Raw genomic sequence first — 11,424 nt, forward strand, 5'->3', positions numbered from 1 at the left:
ATGGTCGTTGAGGTTTCTGAAAATATGGCCGTTGAGGTTTCGTACCAATGATGCACTACAATCGGTTGCTAACGATACACGTATTCCCTCCGAATAAAACATTCGGAGGATAATTTTTTTTGTAAAGTTCCGAATGAACGATGGCCCAAAAATCAGAATTTGGGAAAAACTGATACTTTTCAAATTTTGAACTTCAAATAATCGGAAGTTAACTCAGTTACCAAAACTTCCGAATATGGGGTGTCTAACCTTCTATATTGGCCCTTGGAACCACCTAGAGCCATGGCATGGTTTGTTTTGAACTTGCAATATTCGGAGGATAAGTTTTTTTGTAAAGTTCCGAATGTACGATGGCCCAAAAATCAGAATTTTGGAAAAACTGATACTTTTCAAATTTTGAACTTCAAATAATCGGAAGTTAACTCAGTTACCAAAACTTCCGAATATGGGGCGTCTAACCTTCTATATTGGCCCTTGGAACCACCTAGAGCCATGGCATGGTTTTTTTTGAACTTGCAATATTCGGAGGATAATTTTTTTTGTAAAGTTCCGAATGAACGATGGCCCAAAAATCAGAATTTGGGAAAAAATGATACTTTTCAAATTTTGAACTTCAAATAATCGGAAGTTAACTCAGTTACCAAAACTTCCGAATATGGGGTGTCTAACCTTCTATATTGGCCCTTGGAACCACCTAGAGCCATGGCATGGTTTGTTTTGAACTTGCAATATTCGGAGGATAATTTTTTTGTAAAGTTCCGAATGAACGATGGCCCAAAAATCAGAATTTGGGAAAAACTGATACTTTTCAAATTTTGAACTTCAAATAATCGGAAGTTAAATCAGTTACCAAAACTTCCGAATATGGGGTGTCTAACCTTCTATATTGGCCCTTGGAACCACCTAGAGCCATGGCATGGTTTGTTTTGAACTTGCAATATTCGGAGGATAAGTTTTTTTGTAAAGTTCTGAATGTACGATGGCCCAAAAATCAGAATTTGGGAAAAACTGATACTTTTCAAATTTTGAACTTCAAATAATCGGAAGTTAACTCAGTTACCAAAACTTCCGAATATGGGGTGTCTAACATTCTATATTGGCCCTTGGAACCACCTAGAGCCATGGCATGGTTTGTTTTGAACTTGCAATATTCAGAGGATAAGATTTTTTGTAAAGTTTCGAATGTACGATGGCCCAAAAATCAGAATTTGGGAAAAACTGATACTTTTCAAATTTTGAACTTCAAATAATCGGAGAATTTTCATCACCTCGGGTGGTTCGTCTACCAGTGTCGATAATGAAGTCATTCATCTTATCCCAGTTATCAAGAACAGTAGGTGGGCCTGTGTGAACAATCGTGAGATTATCACCACTAGAAGAGCACAACTCCAACTCCAATTTGTAGTAATCCCCCATTTTCTCCACAGGTTGCTATTGTATATACCCATGTTGTCGCATCACCCTAGAGGGGTTATACATCACATATCCTGTGGGGTGCCACAATGGTCCAAAATAAAGGGACAAGTCCGACCGAACATTTATATGCCCACTGGCTCGATCTTCCTTGTATGGATCAAAGCATACGTCCGAGGCCTTCAATTGGTCCAAAATCTCCCTCATGCGAATCAACTGCTGCTCTTTTGTCCTAGAATGATTGTCTTCAAATATATACTTTGTTCCTCTAGGAGTACCTTTGCACCACCCCGGGTTCTCTCCGGCCAACTTCAGGATAGGGACGTGGTCATAGATCCATGCATATATACATAAGAAACCAAGTTTTAGTAAATAGATTGTGTATATTCGGTAGTAATTTCCAAACTTTATTTCCGATTATATATAATCGGAAATAAAACTGAGTACCTATCCACCGAATACCAAACCTTCGGAAATAGAGATGGATCATTTCCTACCGAATATGCGTCATTTGGAGTTCAGTAACCTATAGTTTTTCTGGCATGTATATTCGGTTCTAATATCAAAAGAATATTTTCGATTGTATATAATCGGAAAACAAAGTAAGTACCTAACCACCGAATAACCAACATTCGGGAAAAGAGATGGATAATTTCCTACCGAATATGCGTCATTTGGAGTTCAGTAACCTATAGTTTTTCTGGCCTATATATTCGGTTCTAATATCAAAAGAATATTTCCGATTGTATATAATCGGAAAACAAAGTAAGTACCTAACCACCGAATAACCAACGTTCGGGAAAAGAGATGGATAATTTCCTACCGAATATGCGTCATTTGGAGTTCAGTAACCTATAGCTTTTCTGGCCTGTATATTCGGTTCTAATATCAAAAGAATATTTCCGATTGTATATAATCGGAAAAAAATAAGTACCTAACCACCGAATAACCAACATTCGGAAAAGAGATGGATCATTTCCTACCGAATATGCGTCATTTGGAGTTATGGATATGCATCATATGTATTGTCTACCGAATAACTATAGAGTGAGTTATAGAGTTAAAGAAAAAACCTGCAATAGAGCCACGTTCCCGGCAACTTGGCAGGTTCCTAGCCTCGAAGCCTTTCTCAACTCTTCCATCAAGAATGCTAGGCATGCCGTGCCCCAAGAATAGTCACCGACTTCATGGAGAGGATCCAAAAGTTGTATAAGGTTGGCGTCGATCCGGTTGCCAGAAGTATTGGGGAATATGACACATCCCAATACACAAAGGAGATATGCGGTGGCAGCGTGGTTCACTTGCTCATCAGTTAACGTTCCATTCTTTTCCTTCTCCAAGGTGCCTCGAAACATATTCATCAAAGCTGTAATGTTGATCTGTCTTGTTCTGTAACTTGCATGCCTCCTAAACTCTGTTGTTGTTGTCTCTTCATCCCAACCTAAGCACTTTTTAGTTAGAGCATAAAGTTGTGCCCAACTTAACTGCTTTGTGTAGTTAAACTTCACAGCTGTGCCTTGGTCGGGAAGGTTAAGAATCTGCACAACATCATCCGGAGTAATCGTCATCTCCCCAAACGGCATATGGAAAGTATCGGTCTCAGGATACATTCTCTCCACGAACGCCGATATGGCCACACGATCATGTTCCAACAATGAATTCTCGGCGGCATTAGCTAACCCCGAGTTGGCAACAATTGACTTGAACCTTTCACATTCACCGGATAAAGGCCACGCAAGCATTTTTGTTGGTGCGGCGGTAGGTTTGAGTAGACGGGCCGCATCTTGATGATCCTATTAAAGTACATAAAAAAATCCTTAATACAAATATTACGATATAACACATAGACAATACATTAATAAAAAATAGTAATTTTATTACCTCGGTTTCGTATATTTCTCTGGCCCATGAGTCTTTGTATCCAAATAGCAATTTTCCTCCATCCGCCGGTAGCCCAAGATTGTGCCTGCTTCAAGTGCTGAGGGACAAGATGTGATGCTTTCTTAGCAATATCCTTCTTTACACCATCTTTTCCTTTTTTGGCTTTTTGGGTACCACTTGGTTGTCCTTCTTCTTCTACTCTTGGCACTGGATCAACTGGTTCAATTTCATGGTGGGGTGTAACTTGTGGAGCAGTTGGTTCTGCACTTTATTGAGCGGCTTGTTCAAAACTTGGTTGCACCCCTTGTTCACTGCCTTGTTGTTCTACACTTTGTTCAGCACTTGGTTGCACTCCTTGTTGACTGCTTTGTTCTTGTAAGCTTTGTTGAGCACTTGAATTATCTTTGACACTCCTTTCCCTCCTAGCACTAGCTGTCACTTTCTTCCTCCTTTCTCGACTTTGTCTAAACAACAAAGAAAGGAACAATATTTACAAACTATACAATCAGAAGACAAAGTATGGAAATATAACCCGAATGTACACATTCGGACGTAAGAAGACACATACTGTTCCCGAATACAAAACAATCGAAAGCTAACTAAACATATTTACAACCGAATATGCATCAATTGGAGTTCAGAAGCTCTAAATTTTTCATCCTACACAATCGGAAGACAAAGTACACAACTATAACCCGAATGAACAAATTCAGAAGTAAGAAGACACATATTTTTCCCGAATGAAAAACAATCGGAATATAACTAAACATGTTTACAACCGAATATTCATCAACTGGAGTTCAGAAACTCTAAAATTTTATCCTACACAACCGGAGGTATAAAACATTATATTGTCTTCCGAATAAATGCTGGCCCCAAAATGGGATTTTTCCTATATCAGAAATTTTGAGATTTTTTCAATATATATATATATATATATATATATATATATATTCGGTAGTGAATGTACTTCCGAATACTGTGTGTCTACTTAAATATATTCGGAAGCCAAAAAATTCATCAAACTACCGATTATTACCAGTTTGTATCCAGGAAGATATGGTCAACAATATTCGGCAGATAACCAACAAATATATCTCCCGAATATTGTCGATGTTCCTGAGAAACGAAGAACACGACTACATTCGGAAGTAAATAAGCATGAATATCGCCCGAATCTGGATAAAAAACCGAAAACCCTAGAAAATTTTTTTCTCGATTCGTCGAATTAAAGCGAAATAAACACCAAAAATGATAGATTCTTACCTAATTGGGGCCATTTGAAGTTGACGAAGTGTTTGACTATCGGAATCGCCACCACCGACTACATTGCCGGGTACTTGTTCTTCGCGTTCTTCTTCATTTGCAGCAAGAATTTCTTTATTTCTTGCTAAAATCCCAATCTTTGGATCGATACCCCGAGCAACATTTTTGGTTCTAGGTATGTGGGTTTCAATTCCCTTATCCATTGTTTTATAAACGAATCGACGATGTTTTGATTTTACGATTCGCGGCGATGTTTCGGTTGAACGAGGGAAAGTTTTTTTTCTTCCACAATCGGAAGATATGAAACTGGAAGAAGAAGAGTTGAAATGAGTAGAATTTTTTTTGATTTGGTTTTTATACGGTTTTACCAGAAGGGCATTTATGTAACTTCAATATCATATAGGGTACCCCTTAACTAGAGAGTCTTTGGATGGGTATAAATTGATGGCCCCTAAATCCTTTTGAGTGGCCCCTAAAAACGCGAGGCTAAATAAAGCTCTTTTCCTAAAAATCATCTCCAATAGTTAATGTTGTTCTGTGTATTTTAGATTTAGATAAACATCAAAATACATTCATGATTTTTTATTAAATGTCAATAAATTTAAATAAAATTGATGACATGGAATTAGCTAGGATCATTCCGAAGATGTGGTTAAGACTTTCTTTAACACCTTCGTATCAGTATTTCACCCCTCCTAATTTGTAGGACCTAACCATTGGAGATGCATTTGTAGCAAACGGGGATCTAGAATTCTATATGTCATTCAAAAATATCATTTGCACATTTTATTGGAGATGCTCTTAGAAAAAAAAAAAATCACATTTATTTTCTGTTTAAAAGAAAATAAAAACTGGTATAACCAACTACAACTAGAGAATAATATGCTAAAAATTGGAATCACATTTGTAATTCTTCAAAGTCGTAGTAATCATTCGTCCTCCCTTGGTACACTATACCGAGGAGGATGGTTTCACATCGACCAGATTAGAAATGGGACAAAAATCATAAGGACAAATGGGTAAGGAGGTGGTGCCTTTCCCCGCCGTGGACAAGTAGAGGTGTGCTGTTAGTGTGAAGCATGGACATCACTTTCTATTTTTCTTTTTCTCAGTCTCGTACTTGGCCGATTTTTTTTTCTTTTGCCATTGGTGTTGTCCCGCTGTTAGCTTTCACATGGAATATCTTCGCCAGAAAAGTTTACGACAAGCTGATAGATGTTTCTGAGGGATGTAATTTTGTAAGGCTACTAGATAGCAAGTTGATACCTCCTAAGGTTCCTTCATTGGATGGGCCTTTACGCATCATTTAATTCCTAGTAGAAGCATATATGCTCCTCCAATCAAGTTTCCCCTGATTTTCATTCATGAATTCCACATTAAGTGCAGCATTTCAGATGCAACGAGAAATACAATGGTTCAAGGTATAAACTATTAATATTATCAAGTACATAAGATTAGACGAGGAAAAGGTAGAGAGATCAATACTGCTGTTTGTTCTTACTTAATCTTTGAGAGGAAATAAAAAGCTAGGTTTTGAATCAACAGTGAAAGTGGCGTTTTTGGTTTGGGTTTGATTTCTTCATATTCTTTGTTTTAAGATCTCATTCATCTGTATCTCTAAATTTTCTCCTTTTTTATTTCTTCTTTTTACTTCTTCTTGCTTTTTCTCATTTTATGAATAACTAATCTCCTGTTACAGCGTCCATGGTTATTAATCAGTACTAAGTGTAAGCAGTGGTGTTTATTCCAGTAGTGGCTTCTCTGCAATACGCGTTCTTTTGAATCAATGGTAGCAGTCGTGTTTCCTCCGGCAGTTGTGCTCTCTCCAGCAGTTGTGCCTTCCATCACCTCCATGATGGTACCAAATAGGTTGCTTAAAGTTGTCTCTTTTCAATTTGGTCATAATCTTGCCGAAAAATCTTCATCATCAACATTCAAGCTCAATCATCGAAATCCAGTAACTCCTTCAAAGGTTGGGAAGTCACAAATGCCGGCAGCCAAACGGTTACAGCCGTTTCTGCAATTCTTGCCGTAATTTTAGCATCAGTAATTATGGGAGTAATTGTAGTCTTAAAAAACTTCCTTATTGGGAGACTTCCGCTCAGCAACAAGATCATTCCAAAGGTCATCAATATCATAATTCATTCTCCTATTTTTGTCAGGAAATATCTCCCAGCATGATAAATTGAATCCCTACGACAAATTTGCATCCGTTATAAATAATCTCCTCATTTTGTTTCCCTCACATCACAGAAAATCTAAAGCAATACTCACTTCCAATACCACTCGTTTCAATCTGTCCTATCCTCAGTACCCTGTAATGTCGACCAATCCTCAACTTCAAGTTTCGGGAATCACCTTACAAATGCAACATACAAATATCGGGGTTGTCAAACCTCAAAGAAGAACCGTAGGATCTGCTCAAGTCAGAATGGACAAAGAGTGTGCTCGGTAAGATCATTTGCCCGGAGGTTTTGGAAGTCAGAGAAGTCCTAGAAGAGATCAACATGATTTGGAAAAAATATAAAAACAAGGAAACAAAAGTTATGGGTCCTAATGTCTTTGTCTTCAAGTTCAGCACCATCGATGAACAAGAGGATATCATCAAAAAGTCCCCATGGACTGTAAAAGGCTACTTGCTTGCTGTGGAGATATACAATCCAAGGATCCCATTGGCGGATATTAAATTTCTTCATCAACATTGGACTGTCAAGTTCAGAAACCTCCAGTTAGAACATCTAAATGTGTCTATGGTGGATGAGATTATTCAGGACTTGGGAGGGGAAAGAATTGAAATAGACCCCCCAAATGCACACCCTAGGATTGGCAGAATGGTGAAGGCTAGGATCAGAATGCAATTAACATCCCCACTTAAGAGAGGTGCTTGCTTGAGAACGGCATCTGGAGGCGAAGCTTGGATTAAGTATCACTGGGAAAAGCAACCTTACAATATATGTGATCAATGTTTTGTGGTTGACCATTCTGATGACAATTGTGAACAACTACAACTTGATTCGATGTCAGCTGCAGAGTATGAAGCTTGCTCCAGAGAATTCTGTAGCCGTGGCTGCCCATAAAGATAACGCTGGTGCCGTTAACATAAATGAAGTAAATGACTCTGTTGCCCTTACTCCCAACACGGGGGGTTATCAGTGGAGATGGGACCTTGTCAGCTGCTACTGTCGGTAAAGATGAAGATAACTTCGAGGAGAGAACCAGTAAAAGGTCTCGTAGTGCTGTTGAATCATCTCCAAACAACATAAATCTTAATCTATCGGTCCCATCTCTTCTCAATCCTCCGATAATTCTTCCTAATCAAACCGATCTGGAAATCGCTGTTACGAAGACGACCATTAATCCATCCGAGACATCTTCTGGCAATCAAATACAACCCATGGATGGTGTGGAAATGGAGGAAATCAATGAGGTAACTGCAATTGAAGAGGACCTTACACTGAATAATACCGTGGGAGCTGTTAATAAGGTATTTCTTATCCTTTTAATTTCCCCTAAACCCACAAACCCTAATTTCCTTTATTATTGCACTTCCTCTTTGTCAATTTCTTACGGTTTGCAAACAATACTCACCTTCAAGAATTTCTTTCTTTACCACATAATAAGCATTAACCATTATTATTTTTTGTTGCTTCAATTCATCACTGTTAGTAACAACCATCCGTACTGCCTCAGTGTGTTCATTGCCATTGAATTCTTCTTGATTGTTACTTTGAGTAGATTGATAAATTTGGGTGATTTGGTTGTTGTTAACACTATTCAGTTTGGTTATTCATTTGATCTGTATTGGTTCAACTCCACTCACCTCTGTGATTTATCTGTTTGTTTAGACTACATTGTTGAACGTAGCTCCATTGATTCTACAGTGTACTTTGATAGTCTTGCCTGGCTTGGTTGGTTTATTATTCTATATTTTGTTGGGTTTACTGTCTACCTTAAGTTAGTTGTTAAGTTGAGTTGTCAACTTTGGTTTTCCTGCACCTGTTTGTCTAGTCTGTCTTTCCTAATTTGCAGTTCTAGTTATCTTGTTATTTCTCTCATTATGAGAATTTTGTCGTGGAATTGTCAGGGTTTCGGAAACCCTACAACTAGAACTGCATTAGTTAACCTTATTAAGGGTCAAAACCCTGATGTGATTTTTTTGTGTGAAACCAAAAATGACTCCACTAAAATGAGCCAATATTTGAGAAGATTCAGCTATCCTAACAATTGGATATACACCTCGGCTGGTCTCTCTGGCGGCTTAACCTTAATGTGGAAGCGTGGTTTCAATTTAGAAATAGTAGATTACTCTGACAAAATGATTAATAGCGTGGTGTCTGTGGAGGGATAGATGTTTCCACATCTTCTAACAAAAACCACTTAACACCTCAAGTACTGCTAGGCTTGCATCTAGACTTATTAGTGATACTAGTGAACACCTTACTACTAGTAGTTCTAATAATCATTCTTCAGCTAGCCAAATGCACGCGCCACCATCTAATGTAGATTTACCACATGATTGTTATATGGTATACTGTGATGCTGCTTATGACAAAAACACTAATAAATCTGGTTTGGGTATGGTAATTTTCAACCAAGCAGGTGATTGCAAAGGGTGCAGGACAGTCGCAGGACAAGCCATGAATGTGGAAGAGGCCGAATGTTTAGCCCTACATGAAGCTGCGAAGTGGGTTAAAGGAAAAGGCTACAGCAAAATCTGCCTTAGAAGTGATGCTAAAAATGCTATTTCCTTTCTTAATAATAGTATGGATCAAATTAGCTGGTTCAACAACTCTATTTTAGAGGATTGTCTTTTTATTTTGAGTGATCTTAGTTTTCTTAAATTTGAGTTTGTTAGTAGAGACTTTAATGGTTGGGCTGATAAAGCAGCGAAATATAGTGGAAGATTCAATGTATCAGGCGAATGGTTGGACAGAAATCCACCATTTGGCCTAAATATGATGTAATCTTTCATACCATTTCAATATATCTTTCTTTCGTATCAAAAAGAAAAATATATGCTCCTCCAATATAGAGAAATTATACTAGGTTCTAAACTTCGCAATAAGGAAGCAGTACTATTGACCATCTGCTCTTACATTGCGAATGGGTAACAATCGGTGGCACTATTTTTCTTCTTCACAGTTTTGAGAATTAATTGAGAGGGTGGAGAATTTGCAAGATCAATTTTAAGCAAATTGTTATCTGAGGAGTGATGCCTTGTGCAATCATGTGGGAGCCGAGGAAAGGAAAAAACTACCGCGTCCATTGAAGGCAATATAAGAATCAAAATAATTTGTTGACATCGATAAAGAAAAGAAAAAACTGCTTATGATGTTCTTAGAAGGAAATTTTTTATAAATACTCAGATTGAGCAAATTTTATATAAATGGGAAATAATTATAAAATTATAATTCTTTTTTGATTTTTGGATGGGCATCATCCAAAATATTTTTCTCTTCATTCTTGTTTTCTTAAAAAGTACAGTAATTTTTCGTTCTCCTTTGATATCTAATGAGCTATCTTTTAATACTACTATTTAAAGCAGCTCGTGGTAGATGACTATCTCCATCTGTGAAACAATCAAGATAAGATTGTAAGACCTTCTATCAAGATGTATATATACATATATGTCACGATCCATGATTTATACATGTCCGGGGATGGGAGAACCGTGGTCTTTACACTTCATCTATAAATGCTAGTTGAAACATCTGGTAATGACTATCCGTAAAAAATATTAAAAAAATGCGTAACCACCGTTTTCATGTAAAACAAATAAGTTATTTTTTTATCCATATATATGAATTTTTCCATATAATAAGATTTACTACGTAAAAGATACCTAAATCAATATGCGTTTCCAAGAAAAAGCAGAAAACGTTGAAAAAGTGGGGGTCTAACAACCACACTCAATGGCAATTTTGTGGACTAACTCCAATATACTTTCAAGAGAATCAACTAGACAGTCAAACTCAATCTTAAGAAAAGTATATCAAAGAGTTATATCTCAATTTCTTAATTCAATCCGCAATCAAACAAATAGGAATTTGCGAGCCCAATTGAGTATAACAAATAATTTGGACGGTATCAAAAACCAATATTCAAGTGTCGATCAATTTAATCAACAACCCAAAGGTCGGATTCACAATTGATTGAACTTACGTACAACCTGTGATATTTCAATTATATAAACAAATATAATGCGGAAAAAAAATAACATAAACACCAGAAATTTTGTTAACGAGGAAACCGCATATGCAGAAAAACCCCGGGACCTAGTCCAGAATAAATACACACTGATTATAAGTTCTTACACCAATTTCCTACTACCTATTCGGACTAGATGTACTACCTCCTTCAGCTGTATTCAAGCACTTATATAACTCCTAGCAGAACACCGATTCTCATTAGGAATTCTTCTCGTAAATCTTCTAGAAGAACCCAGGGCTCTCTTTAAAAGATACAACAACACGGTTGATGTTTTTTGATGTTTTTTTTTTCCACAAAATACCGAATCGATTTCCCTTTAGATGTAAATCAAGGTTTTGAAAATCTTTTGTTTGTTTTGAGAAAAACAATTACTAGGTAAAAGTAATATCAAAACAAACTTGTAGATTAGGGTTTTAACTTACAATCAATGTGCATACACACAAGGAGTACGTGAACCTGATTTTCGTAAGTGAACTTGGGAGATTCCAAAGATCAATTTCCAAAAACCTAATAATTCTACAACAAGAACAACTAGAATAAATCTAGAGATATCTTGTTTAAAACTTCTTAAGGATTTTTACGAGGTACCTTAATCGAAGTTTTCTTTTTAGCTTCCGATTTCGACTAACAAGTGTTGGTATACGATTGGAAACT

General features: G+C 37.1%; 1 protein-coding gene across 1 annotated transcript; it reads left to right on the forward strand.

Annotated features, from left to right (window-relative positions):
• The first annotated feature begins 7,657 nt into the window (after positions 1-7,657).
• Positions 7,658-9,572, forward strand: LOC113283174. The gene is made up of 2 exons (XM_026532348.1): positions 7,658-8,044; positions 9,160-9,572. Exons 1-2 carry the CDS (start codon positions 7,673-7,675, stop codon positions 9,199-9,201), a joined length of 414 nt encoding a protein of 137 aa, XP_026388133.1. The 5' UTR covers positions 7,658-7,672; the 3' UTR covers positions 9,202-9,572.
• The last annotated feature ends 1,852 nt before the right edge of the window (positions 9,573-11,424 follow it).

Source organism: Papaver somniferum, chromosome 5 (assembly GCF_003573695.1).
Source record: "Papaver somniferum cultivar HN1 chromosome 5, ASM357369v1, whole genome shotgun sequence".
NCBI lineage: Eukaryota > Viridiplantae > Streptophyta > Magnoliopsida > Ranunculales > Papaveraceae > Papaver > Papaver somniferum.